Below are 22,659 nucleotides of genomic sequence, written 5' to 3'. Positions count from 1 at the left end.
AAAAACAATAACAATATATAAGTTTATATATATGTACATATATAACTATAGTGTTAAAAGTACACATCAAGCGACGTGTTTTATTTCAGAATTCAAAACACGCGCCAACTGCTGCTTTGGAATTTTATTCAGAAGTCAAACTCAATGTGATTCATAACTCAAAGAAACAGAGCAAAGCCAAGTCAAAGAAGAAGAAGAACTATATATAATACATATCTGTACATATATATAAAAAGGGAAAGGGAATCTCAAGCTTATGCACTTCGCTCAAGTTCAAGGTGAAAGACAATTTAAATCAAGTTGCGATTCGAGTTGAGTAGAGTCAGTGGGGCATTGGGAAAGGGGCAACATGTAATTATGCTAATAAGTGTTATATATTTTCTTATGCTGAAAGTCAATTGTAATTTAATTGTGATTTAATAATTGAAGTCAACTGGTTGTTAATGACATAACCGATAAATAAAAGCAGTTCAGCTGGCATAACGAGTTGGGAATTCCCAGATAATAAACCAAAGCTAAAATGCATGTATGATTAAATCAGTTGAACTTTTTTATATATTCTATATAATAATAAAAGAAATACAAAGCTTTACTCCGGAATTTTAATGGGTGGTTCATTACGTAAATCTAAAATTAATAATAAAATTTGCATCTCTTGGTAAAACTCTTCCTCATAATTGAGAATAATATTTCGTATAATAAGTTTATAGATATAAGCACAATTATTATCAAATCGTCTTGATTTATTATGAATCAAAATATTATAATACTTTCAAAAATAAATAATTTAAGCTGAGGAGCATTCGTATTTACATAATTTATTATTATTTAAATTTGATTTTATGAATCATAATGAATTTTATTTATTTTATATATTTATTTATTTTTATTTTATTTATTTATTTTTTTTTTTTAGTTATTCATTTAATTTTTTTTTTTATTATTAGTTTTTATTTTTTTTTTTATTATTATTATTTTTTTTTTTTTTTATTATTATTATTATTTTTTTTTTTTTTTTTTTTTTTTGTATAATATGAATATTTTATTTACCTTCATTTCATTTATATTTATTTATTTCTTTTTTTTTTTGGTTTTTTTTTTTTTTTTGTTTGTTTTTTTTTTTTTTTTTTTATATAAACTCAATATTTTATATATTTAAATTATATTTTATGAATCAGAATTATAATGATACATTCTTTAGTTTGCTTTAGTTTTTTTTTTTTTTTTTTTTTTTTTTTTTTTTTATTTATTCACATTTTCAATAATTCCCATCGTTACAAATTTAAGCTTTAGCTTGTAAATTTGCTTAACCCACTTGAATGTTGCATAATTATAGCTCTCTGGATGCTGAGCGGCTGCGCCAAGCACAAGTTCTTCCCATATACATTGTTAGCTACTGCTTCTACTTTGAATATATATTTACCTATTCATATATACATATAAATACATGTATATTTAATGATCGCTTGGGCCATCTCACTCACACTAATGGTCTCTAATATGCCCACTAATTACAGCGATTACACAAAAGGCAACCCAAATGGCTTCCTCATGTCGAGAGTTCTATGCAGCAGCTACGTTCGAGTCGACTGACACAGATTAGTTATGGCTATGCGCAAGCGTTCAAGTTTCCCCCTGCGGGTTCAAGAACTTAACTAACTAACGATTCTATTAAAACATTATAAACTGGATAGCAATAGTCACACACATACATATATACAAATATATTATATGGACACATGGAACACTAAACAATGACAATAGCTCAGTGAGTTCTGTGGTTTTTGCTTTTCAATTAGTGATGAGAGCGTGATCTAAGAAGTTGAATGGTATATTAGCTTTTTCACAGATGGATTTTAGGTCATTATAACTAAGGGGCATTTTATCGATATTAGAATAAAAAATAAAGTACAATATATAAACTAATAAGATAAGAGAGGAGATAATATTAATTTTAACTGTCTTCGAAGCCCTCTGGCTAGCGAGATCTGTATTGAATTTCTATATAATTATTTCACATTTCTTTTATTTTCATTTGCTTGGTTTTTCTTAGCTACAATTGACTTTATTTTTTTTATATTTTTTATCATATCTATTAATTTTATTTATTATATTTTAGTTTTTTTTTTTAGTTTTTTTTTTTTAATTTTTAATATTTTTTAGTAAGTATTATTTTCTTCAATTTAATTTATTTTTTTCTTGGCAAATAATTAAAAATTGAATAAAATAAGTTTATACATCAAAGAGAAATATATAAACATTAAAAAAAATTAACTATAAGTAATATATATAGACATTTCAAGAAGTGACTAAGTAACGACTATTCCATGTGGACTCTCAAATGATTAAGCTCTCTTTATCAGAGCTTTCGTGTCACGCACGTGTCATCGCCAACAGATAGCTTGACGGGAGCTAATTGCTCAGGCAGGTGAGGATTTGCTGTTCACTGAGGCGTTCATTAGGCTGCCTCTTTATTTTTTCCTCTTTAGATTTTCCTTTCGTTTCGATGTTTTATTGTTAATGTGTGCGCTTAACGTCGCGCCAACTACAAATTAAAACTAATAATAAATGTGCAAAAAAAAAAAAGAACAAAACAAAAAATTACTGTGTGAAACTTGAGTGCGCCCCCAAACCGACGTATTATAATTATAATAATAATAATAATTACAATGTGCGGCCGGGCGTGGATACCTAATACTAGAACTGAGCACCGCGTCTCGACCTCAACTCCAATCAATGTGTCTGTGTGTGTTCGTGTGCGTGTGCTGCGCGCTGCTAATTAAAACATTATTTTCAGCTGCCACTAACCATGCCCCGAGGCTGAGTTTTTGCATGCGGCACATGCGAATCGATCAATAGAAAAAAATAAGAAAAAATAAAATAAATATAAAAATTCGACAGACAAGTGGCCCCAAAAACAACTATTTTATGAAACGGTAGGCAACAGTTGTCAGCTGTCATAAAATCAAAATAACAACAACAAAAGCCATGTGAGTGAATAAATAAATGCAGAACTTTAAATACTCTAATAATATCTATTGAACAGACTATACCAATTTACTTGTTTATAGACGCTTAAAAATATGCATACAATCTATAGGAATAGGAATTAAAAATTAAATAAATAATAAAAAATAAAAAAAATATTTAGAATGTTTTATAAATAATAATATAGAAATATATAAATAAATATACAAATATAAAATATTGCACTTTATAAATATAAAAAATTTTATGTATCTCATCGGATAAATACATAAGAACTATAAACAAATTTAAATGCTTAGGAGTTCGCATAAATATTTAAACTTGTATATAATTTAAAACAAAAAGTTGAGGTGTTGCAATATAGAATAATTAAGATTTTTTTATGAATGCATAATAAAAATGGCCTGACTAATTAATTATGTTTAGTAAATATTTGTATCATTTTTAGTCTATTTAAAAATATTGCTTGATAATATCCATTAAATAAAATTATCGTATTTTTATTTTCCTACTTCATAAATGTATAATTATATTTGGGCATTTTTAACATTAATTAATTTATATATAATTTTAAACAAAAAACTAATTTCTTTTGTTTCAATGTGCGAAAGCTGTATAAGAAATTAAATTTAAAAAAAAAAGAGTTTAGATGCATTTACATAAACATTCAATTTCATCTAAATAACTGCATTGTAATTTGAATTTGGCCAATTTAAAGTCACTTTTCGATGCATTTGATGAGCTCATTAAGTCGTCCACTGCCTCTTTGGCAAGGGTATTATCGCAAAAGAGAAACTGACGACGCACGACAACAGCAGCAGAAACACCGACACCAACAACAACAACAACAAAGTTCGTCAATTGTTTATTGATTATTTTATTTGTTCAACATGCCAACGGATTGTTCCAATTTTGATCGGTTTATCGTCTTTGCATGCGGGCGCTAATAGTTTTGAACCTGAAACTATTTAGCTTTTTGCTTTTTTTTTTAATTTTCGCAGTTTTTTTTTTTTTTTGGCTCTTTGTGTGCCAGGGGCAAGGTCATGCGAGGCAGGCTGCCTGGCGATTATTATTATTTTTTTTGGGCAGTGTCTCTTTATTTTGGCAGTCCGTCAATTAGAGCTTTGCCAAATTATGAGATTAAATGGACTAAAAAGTTTTGGACTTTCTTGCCTTGAGCATTTCAACAGCGACTTTGATAAGCGTTAATTAATAAATCAGCATTGCGCGGAATAACAATGATCAATTAGCAGTTACCCTGTAATAATTTAAAAGACTTTCAATTGTTCTATGGAGCTGAGTATTTTTTTAGTATTTTTCAAATATTAAATTCAAACTAATGAGAGTTTTTTATTTTCTGTTATTTTCAACTAGGCAGATGTTTACTTTGTAGACTAATGCATATCGTGTATACTATACGATAAACTATAAATATACAATAATTATTTGGTTTATGGAAAGTAAGAATTGACTTAAAAAGTGAACTATAAATATCAAGTATACACAGTCACCGGGTATATAAAATTCAGTTGTGGGCTGTATATGTATATGAGGTATGTATATGTATATGAGATAAGAGAAGAATAAAGGCTCAAATACATAAAACACAATGATATAAACCAAAGGCTTCCTCAGTAAACAATTCTAATTGAATTAAAAACACATGAATACAGGGTATACCGTATACAAAACATAATTAACAGCAGCATATGCATCTACGTACACACATATGTATATAAATATTTATACATTGTCTGCTACCAATTAAATCTCTTCAGCTTTGAAGTTGAGTGAACTTTAAAAGGTTTCTCTGTCGCTCTCAGTGTCATTGTCGAAATGTTTGTTGCCTGGGTGGCCCGATCACTGATTGACAATGATTGACAATTAAGTTGCGTATGTGTCAGACCTCAAGTGTTATGCTAGACTGTTGCAAACACGCTTTACGCTTCATGCTGTTGGCTGCTGCTAAAATAGCTACCATTTATGTGGAGCATTGGCCCGGCTTATTATGGCCAACCGACTCGAAGGTTGTCTCAAAACATATTTGGCTAGGAAGTGGTTAGCTGATTTTTCATTGTGGGTGCTTAATTGGAAAACAATTTTTTTACTCATTATTTCCATAATTTTTTTATATTTTATTTTGCAATTCGACGCGTGTTTCGATATTCGGATAAGACGAGTAGCAATTGCTGTACGATCATGGGAGTTTCTTCAGTCCCGAGCAACAAGGGCAACAAATAGTCTGCATGAAGGTTGACCAAAAATCTACAAATTACTGACAGAGAAGAACTGAATGTTTTAAAATCGTATAGTTTGATATGAATAATATAATATAAGAGAGTTTAACTATTACTTAAAAACCTTTTAAATTTTATATTCATGAATTGAGTAGCTAAATCGATATGAGAAAATTATGTATGTTCTAGTAAAGCTAGACAGACTAAGAGATATTTGGAGTTTCGTTTAAACCTTCTGCTTCAAGCAAGAATATATATGAGAAATCATAATTTCCGTTCTCTAATAACACTAAGTGCTAACTGCAAACAGTTTCTAGTTTAAGGTATACAAATTAGTTCATCATATCATTCACCAGAAGCAACTGAAGAAGCACAGCTTAATTATCTTTAAGCATATTAAGCTTGACATCTTACGAAACAACATTATAAATTGGATTACTCACCTGGTTATTTCCTCATGGCCAAAAGACAGACAGCTCTCAGGCACAGCAGTCAAAGCAAGCTAAGGTGGCAGGCGAACCATTTAGCAGCGAGCACCGCCCAAGTTGCGTGCCGCTTGTCACATACATCAGTCAGCTCAGCGCAGTCAGCAGTCACTTGTGAGGCGAAAATATTAAAAATTAATTAAACAAAAACTTTGCTACTAATGTAAGAAACAATATAAAACACATTTATCGTCGTGCACTTGACCTTGCTCGGGCGGTGGGCAGCGAGCAGCGAGCAACGCGGCCAAAGCCAAAACAAAATCAAAACAAAAGGGAAAGTCAAGCGCAGGCAGAACGAATTACGCATACACTAACCAAAGTAATTGCTGTTTTCTATCTCTTATCTACTCTCACCAATCTACCATCTACTATATACTATATCTATCTATCTACTATATATTTCATCTGTCATCTATATCCCAGGTAGAAATTCTGTCTTCTATTTTCTATCTTCTATCTTTTACCTATATATATATATACCTATATTCTATCATCTATCATATTCCATATATATTCATATATTCCATCTTCCTGCTTTCCTCTGTCATCATCCCTCTTCTCTTTTCCATCTTTAATCTTCCAAGTTCCGTCTTATATCTTTCATATTCCATTCTCTGTCTAACATAGTTCATTTTCATTTTCCGTCTTCCATCTTCAAGATCTTCCATTTTCTATTCATATATCTTTTATATCCTATCCACTTGCTATTACCAAGTCAAGTCTAACCACATAGCTAATATACTCTCTAGAAGCGTATGGAATAGCATAAGTTGTAAGGGGCGTTCAGTCTGACGAGGGGTACCCACTGTACCATGTGAGGGGCGAGGTGCGTAGAGGCCTGTCCTCGTCGCATGCTTGCCACGTCATAGTTAGCAGTAGATTTTTCGAATTTGATTTCATTTTCGATTTCGAGTCTGTATTTGAAGTTCATGAATCTAATTTGCGCGCAGTCGACAGTTTTTTGATTTTTTTTTTACGAGCTCAGAAACCAAGGCAAACTGATATGACAGCGCTTACATGGCGCACACGCATTCTCTCGCTTATTTATGACGTTTCCACATTGCGTGTAATTGACATTCACATCGATTACTTCCTAGTTTTTTTTACTAACGGCCCTGAATGGCACAAGCTTTGCATATTATCAAACTCAAGTGAGTGGAAAATGAATGTTAGAAAACATGTCGAATCACGTGTTGAGTCTTATTAATCAGAGTTGGAGGAAAATTAGATGACTGAGGTTGAGGAGCATGGGCTGTTTCTAAACACCTTAAAAATACACAAAAAATATCAAATCAAAGTCTAGCTCTGGTTTAAACGTTCAACTTAGCTAATGTCAAATTACAATTATAATAATGATAATAATACAATACAATAATAATGTCGATTTATTGATATTTATTGCTGCATAAAAACAAAAGACTTAGGCAACAAACTTGCGGTTTGCGTTGCATACAAAAAAGTGAAAATATCAAATGCAATTGTTGTCTGCCCTCAGCTTACGACTTGCGACGCCTCACCTTGTGCGCATTAGAATTCAATGAAACAATTTTCTTAATTTTTAATGACTATTACTAAATAGTCAATTCGAATTGTTTTTAAATGAATGTTTTTTTTTTTTTTTTTTTTTTTTTGCATTATTTTCTTTGCGACATTGAGTCTAGTTTTTAATGGCAGTTTTTTAAAAAGTTTTTATGCCGATGATAAATAATTGTTTTTGTTTATAATTTATTTCTTTAATTAAAAGTATATTTTGAAAAGAATTCTTAAATCATTAAATATATTCTAGAAATTCCATTTGCATTTTTTAATAGATATTCGCCAAAATTATTTTCATTGCTTTAAAAACTAATTAATTATGTGATTATTTCTGATATTTTTTATGTGTGTTTTTTCCTTTTTTTTATCTTTACCTTTGCCTCTGGGCGCACTTCACTCGCAGCAACTTGAAAAAATCGATTAAAACGCTCAAAATCAACAACTAAAACAATAACAACAAACAAACAAACACTCTCAAGTTGTACACACGCTCGCTACAACAGCAGCAGCAGCAACAACAACAACAACAACAACAAAAATAATAATAAAAAGATAATAATAATAAAAATTCACTTTAATAGCAAACAGATCGTGCGATCGGTAGAATTGGTTTGGATATCAGCCCATGCGGATGCGTAGTGCGTGTATGTAAATCTTGATTAGCTCTTTTCGGCATTTAATAATATAGATGGCAACGACGGCAACAAGAAGAATGAAATACAACAATGGTAACAACAACAATCAGCAATCGCAACAACAATGTGGCTATCATCAAGGCCATCGCTGCGCTGGCTTTTGTAAATATTTACATAGATGCCACCAGAGAGATTGGCTGGCAGCATTCAATGCTCGGCTGCGGCATGGTCAAGGTCGAATTGTGGCAGCTATCAATGTAATATTTGCTGTTTGCCGTTGTTGTACAACAATCGAAAGATGCGCCAGTGGATACTATATAAATACCTAATTAAGTCAAGTCTGAAGCACACTGCACACGAAACTGTTTATCTTATCTGATTTATGTATATCAGCACATTTTCACTATAATTTACTGCGACTAGGATTTAATTTTTATTTTAATGTGTATATTTTAAAGCATTCAAATTTGTTCCCCTTTACTTCTCATTTAGTGGAAGAAAGAGTCCTTTCGTCTCAATTGACTTTCTAGTCCATTCCTTTCGGCACCTGTTTCTCTCTCTCTCTCTGTCTCTCTCGCCTCTCTCTTCTCTTCCTCTATCACCTGTATCAATCACTACATATGCTTCCTCTGAATTTCTCATATATATACCTAGAATGAGAAGAGAGAGAAAGAAAAAAGAAAAAGAGAGAGCGAGAGAAATGGAGGGAAGAAAATAATTTATCTCTCTCTTTCTTGGTCCCTTATGGGTTTTTTATCTCCCTATTCGATGTATTCGGCTTTATTTATTAAGATATATGTACCTATAATCAATGTTTCATTCCATACATTTATTATTATTTTTTTTTTTTTTTATCTATTAGTATAATCCACATATTTGTGTATCTAGCTCACTTTGTTCTGTGTTCTAGTATAGACTCACTCAGAGTTATCTTAATACTCTTAAGAACCAAGACAAATACAGTCTTTCTCAAGAGCCAAACAAATTCAAAGCATTTGCTTATTTGTTTAATCAGTTGTACAATTGTTCATTTGTTTGTTCGTTAGTTTGTTTGTTGGCTTGTTTGTGCTGCTTGCATTTGGCTTTCAATTAAATGTTAAACATGAAAAGCGGCTTCTAACCTTTAGCAGGTTTCAAGTTGAAGTTTATTGACCCTTGGCCAAAGGCGCAAGCCTCAAAGCCTTCAACTGGCGGCGGATCTATAAAGATCGCATGAGATTCAGTTTAAATTTTTGTTCACTGGTAATTGCCTCTCTATTCATTGTTGTTAGTGCTGTAAATAAATTAGCCAAAAAGTTCAAATGGTCAACTAGCCAAAAATAAAATACAAAATAAATTATTGGTAAGGTCGAGCCAAGCAGCAGAGCAGCTGAGCAACCGTTGAATGTCTAATGGCTTTCAAAGTAAAGCCCCATACCGAAATGGCGAAGCAAATTCATTTACATGCAGAAAACAATACGCCGCAATATTATCACTATTATTATTATTTGTAGAGGTGGGCCATATCGTAATGGATTACCATAAATATGGCTCTGAATGTTCTCTGCATGCAGAACCAGGTATTAAAACTCTCTGCTTGCCAATTAGCGAATGTGGCCGAGCTGCCGAGCTAGCTGGAGGGCACTTGGGCATTGGGTATGGAGTCTTGGGTATTGGGCATTCAAGCGTGCTGTCCGAACTGAAGGCCAATGGAGGGGCCGGGCAGACCCGATTATAAATAACAGCACAGACCAATTTAATTGGAACATCATTGAAGCAAAAACCAAGTTGAACAACTAAAACTTTTGCCATGCCTGAGGTCAATTCCACCAGCTGTCAGTCGCAATTATTTATCTAGAAATCGATGTGCATACTTTTTGTTTCATATTATTAGCAGACGATCTAACCACCACCACAACAACAACAACAACAACAACAACAACAGTAAGTAACATAATTGTTGCCAACTGCATGCAAAGTTCAGGGTTAAACATGGCTAAACACCTGCAATTGGCAGGCACCCGCATTCGCTAATTGCATACAAGTAAGCACTAGCAAATGGCTGATTAAGTAAAACAAAAAATAAATAAATATTTTAACCATGCATGTAAATAACAAACTTTTTTGAAAGGTGTTTAACAGTCTGTAGATGATTAACAGCAGGCTAACAATAGTTGGCAACGCGTCAGGAAGCAACAATTGTTAGCTACAACTGCATAAGTTTAACGATTATTTATGCTAAATAATTTATATTTATCAAATAATAATATTTTAACATTAACAACTACAACAATTAAGAAAAATATATAAATACACCTCGTTTTATAAAATTATTTGAAAAAGAAGTTATTTAATTTAAATATTGGCTGTTAGCAGGAGTATAGCTGGCAACGCTGCACATACAAAGCAGCTGGCGTATCGATGGGACCAACTATCGATAGAGTTAACAGCTGAGCTGCATTGACTGCAAACGCAAACAAAATAATTGAAAATAAAACATTTAGCTATATCGCATATTATTTTAAGTTATGGAAATACCGGATACATATTACAGCAAAGATGAATATGTGGAAACGGTGAGTAGCAATACAACAAATATATATGCTTGCATATTAATAATAACTTTCTTTGGATGACCTCATCTCAGGCATCCGGAAACAAGGTGAGCCGCCACACGGTACTCTGTGGCTCCCAGAATATTGTGCTCAATGGCAAGGTGATTGTGCAGAGTGGCGCCATCATACGCGGCGATCTGGCCAATGTGCGAACTGGACGTTATTGTGTGATTAGTAAAAACTCTGTGATTCGGCCGCCCTACAAACAATTCAGCAAAGGCATTGCCTTCTTTCCCATGCACATTGGAGATCATGTCTATATAGGCGAAGGTGCTGTCGTATCAGCAGCTAACGTTGGTTCCTTTGTGTACATTGGCAAAAATGCAATCATTGTGAGTCAGGAAATCAGTTTAATATTTAGCATATTTTCATGAGATTTGTTTTGATTAAAGGGTCGTCGCTGTACGCTTAAGGATTGCTGTGTGATCGAAGATGGAGCTGTGTTGCCTCCAGAGACAACAGTCTCCAGCTATATGCGTTACACGGCCAAGGGCACCATCGAGGGCGGCCAAGGTAATCCTTACTTTGTGCCCGCTGCCATGCAGGATGAAATGGTCAACTATACGAAATCATTCTATGAGCATTTTGTGCGCACTCCAGCTCCAGCCAGCTAAACAAATAACTAATAATTTATGAACTAACATTAAGTATTATATTTAATAAAAAGAACCGAATGACATTTCAGTCAATTAGTCCGGTGATGCAGTCGTAGGCCTCATTGGCGATCTCAAAGACGAAATAGCTCATGCCAGTGCGACGTGCTATAACTGCGGCTGTCTCCTCGGTGTTGTTTTCCTTGCGTGGTTGGATATTGCGATCCATGAGTAGAATAGTTGCCGCATTTCTGCAATTTGAAACGGTGGCCGTTACATGCAACGGCGTTTGCTGTCCATCTGATTCGGCATTCACATCCGCACCAAATTGCAACAAGAGCTGCACACTTTCGGGGTGACTCCATTTGCAGGCCGAGTGCAATGGAGTCCAACCGAGCTCGGTGCGTGCATTCGGGTCAGCCTGATACTGGAGCAAAAGCCTTGCAATGTCTAAGAAATTGTTGTAGCAAGCGCGATGCAGCGGCGTGTATCCATCGTTGTCCTTGGCATTGACGGTGTCCGCATCCAGTTGAAGAATTTCGCGCACCTCACTAAGACGATTCTCACTCACGGCCCACAATATCATTCGTTCAATGCTCGCTGCTCATTGAAAGTACTTATAGTTATTTTAAATCCATATTTTGTCTACATGTGATTACCTTGTGGATTTTTGTCCTCCTCGATGTCATCGGTATCATCATCCCAACCGCTCACAAACATGCCGCGCGGCACTTTGGCATAGCGCAGTTTCTCCATTTGAGATTTCTCATCATCCGAATCATAATCGCCCATTTTGTTATTTCCAAATACTGATTTCTTATTTTTGCAATAAATAAATGTTGATTTTTTGACAGATGTTTCGCAATCGATATTTCTATATCACAGTATCGATATACATGCGTGTGTATGTCATCTATTTTACAGCACTGTAAATGCTAGCGGCAAGAAGCAGCAGCATCGTTGGTATTTATTTTTCGTTCATCGCGGTTTTGTTTACGTTTTTACGTGCACGCCATGTCAAATCCACAGGAGGAGCTTTTGCCGCCTAATGCCGAAGACGATGAGCTAACATTGCCACGGGCGAGCATTAATAAAATAATCAAAGAGCTGGTGCCTACGGTACGCGTCGCCAACGAAAGTCGCGAACTGATTCTCAATTGTTGCTCCGAATTCATCCACCTGATCAGCTCAGAGGCGAACGAGGTATGTAATCAGCGCAGCAAGAAAACCATCAATGCCGAACATGTTCTCGAAGCACTCGATCGCCTCGGCTTTCGCGATTACAAACAAGAGGCCGAAGCTGTGCTGCACGACTGCAAAGAGGTGGCCGCGAAACGACGCAGACAAAGCACACGTCTAGAGAATCTGGGCATACCCGAAGAGGAGCTGCTGCGCCAGCAACAGGAGCTGTTTGCCAAGGCGCGCGAAGAGCAGGCACGCGAAGAGCAACAACAATGGATGAGCATGCAGGCGGCTGCCGTACAACAGAGCAATGCACTGATCCAGCGACCTGCGCAATCGGACAAGGATGCAAGCGGAGGAGGTGGCGGCGGCGGCGGCGGAAACAGTAGCTTTGTGAGCAAGCCCAGTGAGGATGACGATGATGATGACGATGATGACTACTAAACGAATTAGTTTATTTGCTTTGCGCTTAATGTAATTTGTAATAACTGTAATTAAACTATTGTCATAAGTCAAATCTCCGCTATCGTTGCCTCTTTCTCCAGCTGTTTGGCCAGCTGCCTCTCCAAGTGTCTATTTAAGCTGCTTACTACATACTTGCCCGGCACATATTTACCTAGAATTTCAGTATGTTGCTTCCAAAATTCATTGCCAATTAAATCCTCGTGTATGGGCACTATGGCCTGCCGGCCCTTCTGCTCGTCTTGCGAGCCTATCACCACACGCTTGCGCAACAATATCGTGCCTTTCCGATACATTGCAGGCAACGTGTTGTAGTTGATACCAAACTCCTGGAAGAGCAATTCATTCTTGTCGGAGGAGAGTGTGCCGCGCAGCCGTTCCTCGGCCTGTTGATTCGTTAGACCCGACTCCAATACCAGCTTCCAAAATGCCGTATTATATAGATTATTTACATGGACATCCGCTTGTCGCCAGCTCAAATAATCGCGCAGATTCTCATCCGAGGGATAGAGCACAATCCGGCCATCGAAGCAGGGGGCGTAGCTCAAAGGGCGCTGCATCCATTGCGACCAGCTCAACACGTAGCTGCTGGTGAACATGCTCGTCACATAGCTAAGCAGCTTGGCAGCGCGTCTCTTAAATGCCGATGTGTCCTTACGAAAGACAAAGGAATATTCATCGCTTTGGCCATAGCCGAGAACAATATCCCGAAATTCCTCCATAACAGCAATGCCAGCCGCATTCATCACATTCAAAGCTGTACCACAGTATTTTCAATAAATTAATTATTTTTCAATTGTGTTTGCACATCTCTCACCATTTTCATCGTTGGGCTTTTCAAATTTGTGCGCGTTGGCGAATTTGTGAAACTTTTTGCCATCGACGCGTATCACAATCCAAACATTTGGCAATATTTTATCATCCTGTTCGTACGACTTAACATATTCGTATCTGCTGCAGGCCATGCTGCGTGTGTAGAGCGCTGTTTCGCATTTATTTGTAAACGAAAACTTGGTAAATATGCGGTTAAGCGCACGGAAATACATTTAAAAAAATATGTTTGTTTTTACCACATGTTAAACAAAGATATTTAAAAGGTGCAAGGTGACACACAGTAAATCGAAAGTTTGGTGACGTCATAACTACATAATTTAAATTGGTCATTAACATATTATGTACGTAATGTATATTATATTGCAAATATAACAATCGTCCTGTCTAAATTATGTTTAAATAATAAATAATAGCTCCTTGTAGTTGGCAGCATTGTATTCGCATCAACAAAAATTTAACAACCTCTTGTTTTGTTCTAGACACATTTCGCTTTAACAGCACACTTCGGTTTGTAGCACTGTTAAAACACACAGTGGTACCACTGGTTAGTGGTATCACTCAATCGTGGGTTTGTAGCCACCGATAACTATCGATAGACTGCCTCAAAATTCGAGCAGCTGTTGAAAAGTATCTCAGTCGTACTTTTCACTATTAAGCGGCGGTTGAATTTATTTGCTCTGAGCGTCTTCATATAATGAGTATTAATTATGAAAAAAGTACGACAGATGAACAACTCGCACCAGTCAAACTGTCAGACGATGACGAAAGCGAAGACAACAATACAAAGACAACAACAGAGCAATCAACTGGCAAACAGAACAGATCGGAGAATGATGATGCAGATGTTGAGGCTGATCCAGGCGCCGAAGCCGAGGCTGACGCCGATGCCGATGGTGAGGCAATTGGAGCAGCCAACACACACGTTGTGGCACATCATTACAATGAGCTAAAGGAGACCGGACGCAAGGAGCGACACAAGTCGAAAATTTTGTATATGCGCAACTTTAACAACTGGATCAAGAGTCAGTTAATTAACGAATATATGGACCTAATCAAGCAGCAGAAACGGGTGGGCGATGCTTTGCGTGTGCTGGATATGTGCTGCGGCAAGGGCGGCGATCTGCTCAAATGGGAGAAGGCATTCATATCCCATCTGATATGCACCGACATCGCTGAGGTGTCTGTGGAGCAATGTCAGCAACGCTATCAGGACATCTTGCAGCGAGCAGAAAGTTCGAAATTCGCACATAAATTCACAGCCGAATTCTTTGCCTGCGACTCGACAATGGTGCGGCTGAGGGAACGGTATAAGGATGCGTCGCTGCAACTGAATTTGGTCTCATGCCAGTTTGCCTTTCATTACTGCTTCGAGTCACTGCAGCAGGCAGATTGCATGATCCGCAATGCAGCCGAGTGCCTGCAGCCAGGTGGTTATTTCATAGCCACCTTTCCGGATGCCTACGAGATTATGAAGAGATTAAGGGAAGCTGGACCAGATGCTCGGGGCTTTGGCAACGATGTCTACAGTATTGAGTTCGAGTGCAATACGAAAGTATTGCCGCTCTTCGGTGCCAAATATCGATTCCATCTGGAGGGTGTTGTTGATTGCCCAGAGTTCTTGGTACATTTCCCCACGCTCGTTAAGCTGGCTCGACGTCACGGCTTGCAGCTGGTTAGGCGCAGCAGTTTCGCCGAATACTTCAAGGAGACCCTGCCTCAGGGACGACAGCTGCTACAGCGCATGTCTGGCCTGGAAACGATTCAACCGTATCGCTGCGACACCAAAGATCAGTTCGAGCATGTGCTTCGCATATTGGGCACACAGCGAGCTCGATCCGTGGGCACACTCTCCAAGGCCGAGTGGGAAGCAACAAGTGAGCGCTAGATTTATCTGTGTATACTTTATATTTTTATCTCATCTTCCCCCTGTCTCTCTTTCTCTCATTTAGCGCTTTATCTGGTCTGTGCGTTTAAGAAGTGCAAGAACAGCTGGGATGCCAATGGCAAGCCCGTGTTCAAGTTTGATGACTGAATTATGCTCCCATAAGACATTTATATCTCTAATTGCATCAATGTTCGCCGAAGCTTTGATTTTCGGTTATATTTTGAAATAATTACGACACATACTCAGCATGAACAGAGTGTATATTTTAAGTTTGAAAGCTTTTAACATTAATTTACAAATATTTCAGTTGAAAGATTGAAAACATCTAAGACTTTTGATGTTCTTTGAATATGCATAAATAAACATAAAAGTTGATTGTGTTCTAAAAATATATACAAGTTTTAACGGACTATACAATAGACATATGAATACAAACAGATCTTTTAATTCAAAATACTATAAAAAAAAGTCGCGACTCTAACTGCAAAACATTAGTAGAATACTAAAAAAAAAGGAGCTGAGACTAGTTAAAACTTAGAAAAAAGCTCGGAATTGTAGAAGTTTACACAAAAATATGGATATTACGTACATGATGGATGACATTCATATATGTGAGATATGCATTAAAGAATGGAAAATAAAAGCGTTTTATATATACATAAAACTATAAAAAGTTTATCTTTAACATACTAGAACGCAGAACGTTATGATATATACGTATTTTATTTATATATGTATATTTTAAAATGTATTTTACGAAACTTCTTTTTTTTGCAGTTATACAATTGTAAGTTTTTGGCATAAATAAGGGAATGTTCAAGTAAAACACATTAAGCTAATATCTTTGTAATATCCGAATGAATTATAGCAAACTTATTATGCAGCCCTCGTCACAAGAGAATCTCTATCATTTCAGAAGCTTTGATAACGAAGCTTTGTCCAACCAGCGAATTCGAAACTGGAAGTCCACTTGGCAATTGCCGAAAAGCTTTATGGAACGCACAGGAAATATGTATTGAGAGAGCGAGAGACAGAGAGCGAGCAAGTTCACGCGAGAGAGTGAGAGTAAAGAGAACGCGCACAGCTGTTGCTTTCACAGCGACGGCGCCATTGAAGGACAACGGGCAAAGGTTAGTCCTGACGTTTACGTTGCCGGGTCGTGCCCGAGACCGATTACCCAGCGTGTGTGCGTGTATGTGCATGTGTGCGTGTGGATGGGTGCGAGCCTGTGCCTGGCATTCAATGCATCAATGAATTATTATAGCTCAAGTGTAAATAAATATTTGATAACACAAACGAGAAGGTACGAAACGAAGTTTGGGCAAAATAACGGCATAAATTACGTCCATTGATTGGCTGATGAAGGCAACAGAAGCGGATAAGCGCTTTCTCTTATCTGTTTAAGTGTGTATGTGTATGAGAGAGACTTAGATCTCAAGCACACTCACACACACACACGCACTGCTTATGCTCTTGTTCTGTTCATTTTTTTGCAACTCTCCCTCTACAGCTCTGCATCTTTCTCTCTCACTCTCTTTGCCTCTCTCGTCTAAGTCTCTCTCTCATCTCTCTTTGTGTAATGCTTTGCCCATCTTCAAGTTCTTGTCAGATAATTTCATTATTTAAAGTTTTGCTCATAAAAATAAACTTTGGGCGTAAAGTTTAAATTTGTTTTGCACACACATGCAGCCACACACACATACACATATACAGACACATGCATACATACCTACATGCATGTTGTTTACAACAGAGCAGCATGCATGAGTGTATGCGTGTGTGTGTGTAAGTGTCCGCTTCGCTTTGTTTAAAGTAGAACGTGCGTATTTAGAAGGCAAACAACAAAACTGTTTACATACACATATACACACACACACACACGTAGAGAGGACTCGGTCGACTCGTGGCACAATATTGCCTTCCCTCTCGTGCCGTCCCCTTCGCTTTGCTCTTACCCTTTAGCACCTGCTACCCCTCGGCCTGACGCGCTTTGCACTGATTGGCCCTAATGAATCTTTTTGTTACCTCCTCATGCAGCCGCCTGCGCATTGTTCCATGCGGTCTATGCAAATTAGTTCACTTTTAACCCATCAAAACGCCCAGGACTTGCATTTGAGCATGTGTTTACTTGATTTCATTTACTGTCAAATAGTTGATAATGAAACTTTCTAGCATTTCATTAAATATGTAAACGAAAAAATGAAGAAGTTTAATTTGAGTTGAGTTGACTCTAAAGGGACTCAATTAAGAGCTGACCTTGTGGGAAGTTCTGTAAATATAATTTAGAATTTGTTTGGATATTTATATAAATAAACAAAATATATGTAAATATACATTTGAATATATACATATGTAGATCAACATTTAAGATTCTATAAATGCAATGTAAAATAAGTTGTAAAAGAAATATTTTGAAAAATATGTATATATAAATTCATAAACAATTGAAATTTGAATTTTAATCAATATACAAAATTGATTTAAAAATTATAGAATTAGGGATTTATAAATTAAAATTGTAAACAAAATAAATAAAAAGTAAAAATAAATATTTTTAATCTTTATATTTGGAAGAGTATTTACAGATGTTTATTACAAAAATGATGGCAAAAAATTTAATACATTAAAAACAGATTCCGCAATATTAAAAAAATAATTAAAAAATAATTAAATAAAATAATTTGTAAAAATTTGTTTTCCGTTTTAAATTTACTTTTAGATACATATTTTTTGAATTAAATATATATTATAATAAAATCGTTGTATTTTATTTTATTTCAGTACCACACAATTTTTTTTTATATTTTAGTATGCAAAATTACTAAATTCAACCTCCTCCATATGTTCAATATTCGGACTAACTAGAATGCTCCATTTTTCACTAGAATTAAAAGCAACATCCAGAAAATTCTTGTACATTGGATTCAATATACACTTTAGGGCGAAATCATGCCGGAAAATTCCCACTCAAATTGAAGTCTGATTAATAGGTGAAAACTTGTTTATTTATATTTGATTTCTTTATAACAATTATGTTATTTTTAAGGTATTTCTTAACAAATGAATTTACATATTATTTTTTTCTTGGAAGCAACATAAAATACGTTGAATCTATGGTTGACACTGGGACTGAGATATGGGTTAAATCATTTGCCACACAATGGTTTGCCGGGCTGCTGAGCTCTGCTGCAGTGTGTATTCGTGATGTATTCTGTATGTGTGTGTGGGTATCTTTTGTGTGTCGTTGGCCACTGACAGTCAGCCAGGTGGGTAGGCGAAATGAGTGGCCTTACATTACGTATACGCAGTGTGTACAAACAAAATACATACCGCAATGTTTATTTTGTAAGCCTGTCGAGGCAAGCGAGCGAATAAGTGTCTGTATGGCGATGTGTGTGTGTGCAGCTCATAAAATGCATAAGTGTATATGTGCACAAGTGTGTGTTTGTGTATGTGTAACGGCTTGTGTTTATTCAACCGCATGGAACAATGTGAAAAACGCATGCCAGGCATTTGCCTTTGTTGTAAGCAACAACCCATCCTCCCATTACACAGCCCCCTCTCTACTAGCCCCCCTCTGTGCCGCTTCTTGGACGCCCCTGTCGCCTCTTGTGCTCTATGCTAAACTTTCACAAGGATTGCCCCCTGGGTAAGGCTCAAGGGGCTCGCTGCTTAGGATGAGGCGTGCAACAATTTAAAAAGATGCGAATGTGTGTCATAGCTGCGTGTGTGTACCTCTGTCTATGTGTGTATGTGTGTGCGTATGCACACAAAGAAAGACTAAAAGTATGAGCCGATCCGGGCTGAGCGCATGTTAATCTTTTGTGGTTCCTGTCCAAAAAAGCAAACTTGAACTTTGCCACCAATGAAAGAATGATTCATTCCATTCATGATTGATATGAATAATAAAAGGAGGCATTCACAAAAGACGACAACGAATAAGAAGAAGCCGAAGACCGACTAACGGCAACAACAAAACTTTCACAAAGTTTTAAGAAAACAATCAGTTATCTGAGTGGCTTCTGATGACTTAAGTCAAACCAAATGCTTTTATCTATCATAGTTAGATTAACTTTCATTCCAAATTCTACTTTGGATGCCTTCAAATTAGTTTCCATTGCAGAAATGCTAAAAGTTTTGTTTACCTTGTGAAGAAAAACAAAAATAGAAATTCAATTTGAAAATTGTATATATACAATAATAAATATAGCTATTAATTTAATTTTAAGCAAATGTATATATTTTTTATTCATATATATTTTTAAAATTATGAATTATTTTTTTTTTTTTACCTTTTATTACTTTAATGTTAATTATTTAAATAATTTTTTAATATTAATATTAATTAATATGAACTTTAACTTTTGGAAATATACAATAAAAACGAACAAAATTTTAATATCATTTACAATGAAAACGAACAAAAATCAATCTTTTTGTTTCTCATTTTATTTGTCATAAATAAATAATTTCCTATATTTTAATTTAGTGTTTTTTAGTACCAAAATAATTTCCTAAAAAAATAAATATAAAAATATTGAATTTCACAGTAACTTGATATAATAACACAATTATTAACATATATAATATTATTGCTTAAATCTATATTTATATTCCTTCACAAAGTCAAAGGAGTCTATTTATTTTAGGCAATGTCCATCTTTCCCTGTCCGTATTATTGTTTCCTAATAGAGCTGGAGGCTTGGAATTTGAAACATATACTCGTGTAGTCAAACCACCCACAAAAATATCCATATCTATAAATATATATCTAGTCTCATCGGACGCAGCGTGGGAATGAGAAAAAATCCATAACTGCCAAAGTTTTTAGAATTGAATGTGGAAAACTTGGCCAATTTAAACTTAATTGTAAAATTAAGTAGCTCTTGCTCCAAAACTATGCATGAAATTGTTTTTTCCAACTTGCCACCAATGGGCATTGGTTTATCTAGTTGTGTATATGTGTATATGTATATGTTGAACTATTTATTTTTAGGCTAAGCTACCCTCTACAAGTATATATTTTACTGTATTCTTCTACTGTTTCAACAGTTGCAGCCTTTCCCAATTAGCCACGCCCATTGTGTGTATACGCCCACTCTACATGTAAATGAAAACACGAACAAGTACATGTTTTGAATATGAAGTCTTGTTTCAATAACGACAAACGGAGAGGAAAATGAAGGGAATCACAAATCGAATATAATCGTTTCGCTTTGTGAACGAGTATAAAAGCAGAACAGCCATACAGCAAGTACTCATCTCTTCTCTCATTCTAAGCCACATTTACGTATTAATATTTCATTCCAATCAAATAGTCAAAGAACTTTTTGAACAATTATCAAAATTTGTCTTTATGGAACGTCATTTGTTACCAAAGAAATACATTGAGAGCTGTTCTATTCCTTGTGCGACAGATGACATGGGCTTTATATTCTACTGATGCTCTTGCCTCGGCACACCTTGTGCCTGCATAAAATAGCAGCAATACACTTTGATATGAATATCTCAGCTGAATTGCACACGACACGCACGGCCATAAGCTAAATAATGCATATGAAATATGCTCGCATTAGATATGCGCAACGATTGCATTGATTGGAGCATTCGGACTGGATTCGCTTTGTGCAAATTGTGAAAGTCATAAGCCTAAGAGTTCGGCTCGTTGTCATTGTCCTGCTCTGGCGGCATCTCGTTGCGTATACGTAGTGTGGCAGACGAGAGAGTGTGTGTGTGTGGGTTTGCATGTGTATGTGTCTGTACATGAAATGTAATTGCATTGCTCAGCTCATGCTTAATTCAGAGCAATTAGCAAAACTAATTGGCTACACCGGAAATGTATCGATTTAAAATTCAATAAGTTTGAGCCTTGATAAGCTCATCAGGCATGCACGTGCCGGAGTACAATTTCTTTGCGTACTTAATTTTCATGTAGCTGTTTTTGTTTTTGTTGTTGTTGTTTCTTTTTTGCGCTCAAGGCGTGGCATTTGGGTATTAGCCATAAAGTTGATGTTGTTGTCGTTGTTGTTAGCTGGCTTGCTTGTGTTCGTTGTTGTGAAGTGCACACACACGGCAAAAGGTCAACTTGGCAAGTGAGTTAAATGACAAGGACCTTACCTTGTCCATGTCCGTGCACGGGGTACACGTGAATAAGTGTGTGTTTGTATGTGTGTTTGTATGTGTGTGTGTGTGTGTGTGTGTGTGTGTGTGTGTGTGTGTGTGTGTGTGTGTGTGTGTGTGTGTGTGTGTGTGTGTGTGTGTGTGTGTGTGTGTGTGTGTTTGTGTATGGCCGCCCGCGTGCCTGGCAGCGGCAACGTTGTTGCCTGTGCGTGTTTGCATGTTTGACTGTATTACGACCCCAAAACTTTGGCATGCAATGCCACAACACAGGCACAGCCAGTCCTAAACAGCCCCGGCCAGGCCAATAATAATGGCTTTCGCTTTCAAAACAAACGCCGCCTGACATTGGCCATAAGTTAAAGCCAATCGTCCTTGGCCATAAAGCCTCTATGTTCTTCAATTTTAGCGGCCATTTGACAACTTGCAACAACAGCAACAACAACAGGAGCACAAAAAAGCAAAAATCCAAAAAAAAAAAAATCAACTAAAATGCCGGTCACACAGCCACAAAAGCAACCCAATGCCCGCTGGCCAAGTGGACCTTCGCAGTCATAATTACGGCACACACACACATACAGAAGGAGGCCGAATTGACAGTTATCAACTTCGCGCCCACTAAAAATCAAACTTTACCAACACTCACGCACTTGCCTAGCTGGAATATGGCAGCAAGCAGCAAACAGCAAACAAAAGCAGCGACGCCTTCCAGAAAGCTTTGGCAAAGCTTCAGCTGCTGCTGCTGCTTCTGCTGCTGCTGCTCTGCTGGCCGCTGTCTGTTTTGCGCGTGGCTCAGGCCAAATGTCGGCTGTGTATGGAATGTCAGTCATGGAGTTCCAGTCGTCGGATACATGTGGAACGCAGCGGATAAAACGACGTGCGCCTCGCCCTCAAATACGATGCGAAAAAGTTTTTTACAAAAATTGTGTATAAAACAAACACAAGCACAATATCAAGCCAAGCTAATACGACGTGTGTGTGCATGAGTGTGTGTGTGTGTAAATTGCTAAAGGCAAAAATAAATGAAATATATAAAATAAATATATATACCAAATTTATGCTAAGCACGTGCAGAAGCGCAAAAATAATACAAAAGAAAAAATTTACATTA

General features: G+C 36.3%; 5 protein-coding genes across 5 annotated transcripts; 3 read left to right on the top strand and 2 right to left on the bottom strand.

Moving 5' to 3' along the window:
- Positions 1-10,287: 10,287 nt before the first annotated feature.
- On the top strand, positions 10,288-11,164 carry LOC6576355 (dynactin subunit 5). The gene is made up of 3 exons (XM_002002310.4): positions 10,288-10,436; positions 10,508-10,807; positions 10,868-11,164. Exons 1-3 carry the CDS (start codon positions 10,389-10,391, stop codon positions 11,087-11,089), a joined length of 570 nt encoding a protein of 189 aa, XP_002002346.1. The 5' UTR covers positions 10,288-10,388; the 3' UTR covers positions 11,090-11,164.
- On the bottom strand, positions 10,806-11,954 carry LOC6576354 (ankyrin repeat domain-containing protein 49). The gene is made up of 2 exons (XM_002002309.4): positions 11,728-11,954; positions 10,806-11,668 (listed from the first exon to the last, which is right to left on the bottom strand). Exons 1-2 carry the CDS (start codon positions 11,858-11,860, stop codon positions 11,157-11,159), a joined length of 645 nt encoding a protein of 214 aa, XP_002002345.1. The 5' UTR covers positions 11,861-11,954; the 3' UTR covers positions 10,806-11,156.
- A 29-nt stretch (positions 11,955-11,983) lies between these two features.
- On the top strand, positions 11,984-12,767 carry LOC6576353 (protein Dr1). The gene has a single exon (XM_002002308.4). The coding sequence runs from the start codon at positions 12,083-12,085 to the stop codon at positions 12,692-12,694; it is 612 nt and encodes a 203-aa protein (XP_002002344.1). The 5' UTR covers positions 11,984-12,082; the 3' UTR covers positions 12,695-12,767.
- On the bottom strand, positions 12,689-14,036 carry LOC6576352 (probable tRNA(His) guanylyltransferase). Its single transcript, XM_002002307.4, has 2 exons — positions 13,530-14,036; positions 12,689-13,469 (listed from the first exon to the last, which is right to left on the bottom strand). The coding sequence occupies exons 1-2, from the start codon at positions 13,756-13,758 to the stop codon at positions 12,763-12,765; spliced, it is 936 nt and encodes a 311-aa protein (XP_002002343.2). The 5' UTR covers positions 13,759-14,036; the 3' UTR covers positions 12,689-12,762.
- Positions 14,037-14,152: 116 nt separating this feature from the next.
- On the top strand, positions 14,153-15,816 carry LOC6576351 (mRNA cap guanine-N7 methyltransferase). The gene is made up of 2 exons (XM_002002306.4): positions 14,153-15,420; positions 15,496-15,816. Exons 1-2 carry the CDS (start codon positions 14,241-14,243, stop codon positions 15,576-15,578), a joined length of 1,263 nt encoding a protein of 420 aa, XP_002002342.1. The 5' UTR covers positions 14,153-14,240; the 3' UTR covers positions 15,579-15,816.
- The last annotated feature ends 6,843 nt before the right edge of the window (positions 15,817-22,659 follow it).

The sequence above is a fragment of the Drosophila mojavensis genome, unplaced genomic scaffold (assembly GCF_018153725.1).
Source record: "Drosophila mojavensis isolate 15081-1352.22 unplaced genomic scaffold, ASM1815372v1 contig_36, whole genome shotgun sequence".
Lineage (NCBI taxonomy): Eukaryota > Metazoa > Arthropoda > Insecta > Diptera > Drosophilidae > Drosophila > Drosophila mojavensis.
Note: the sequence above shows the minus strand (reverse complement) of the source record. Positions and strands in the feature narration are given on the sequence as shown.

Bases quoted from the DNA above. Each gene is read 5' to 3' on its own strand.
- LOC6576354 (XM_002002309.4), bottom strand. From the start codon at position 11,860: ATGGGCGATTATGATTCGGATGATGAGAAATCTCAAATGGAGAAACTG. The intron at 11,669-11,727 runs GTAATCACATGT...TTCAATGAGCAG, and splicing joins GGAGGACAAAAATCCACAAG to CGAGCATTGAACGAATGATA.
- LOC6576351 (XM_002002306.4), top strand. From the start codon at position 14,241: ATGAGTATTAATTATGAAAAAAGTACGACAGATGAACAACTCGCACCA. The intron at 15,421-15,495 runs GTGAGCGCTAGA...TCTCTCATTTAG, and splicing joins GGCCGAGTGGGAAGCAACAA to CGCTTTATCTGGTCTGTGCG.
- LOC6576352 (XM_002002307.4), bottom strand. From the start codon at position 13,758: ATGTATTTCCGTGCGCTTAACCGCATATTTACCAAGTTTTCGTTTACA. The intron at 13,470-13,529 runs GTGAGAGATGTG...ACTGTGGTACAG, and splicing joins AAAGCCCAACGATGAAAATG to CTTTGAATGTGATGAATGCG.
- LOC6576355 (XM_002002310.4), top strand. From the start codon at position 10,389: ATGGAAATACCGGATACATATTACAGCAAAGATGAATATGTGGAAACG. The intron at 10,437-10,507 runs GTGAGTAGCAAT...ACCTCATCTCAG, and splicing joins AAGATGAATATGTGGAAACG to GCATCCGGAAACAAGGTGAG. The intron at 10,808-10,867 runs GTGAGTCAGGAA...TTTTGATTAAAG, and splicing joins TTGGCAAAAATGCAATCATT to GGTCGTCGCTGTACGCTTAA.
- LOC6576353 (XM_002002308.4), top strand. From the start codon at position 12,083: ATGTCAAATCCACAGGAGGAGCTTTTGCCGCCTAATGCCGAAGACGAT.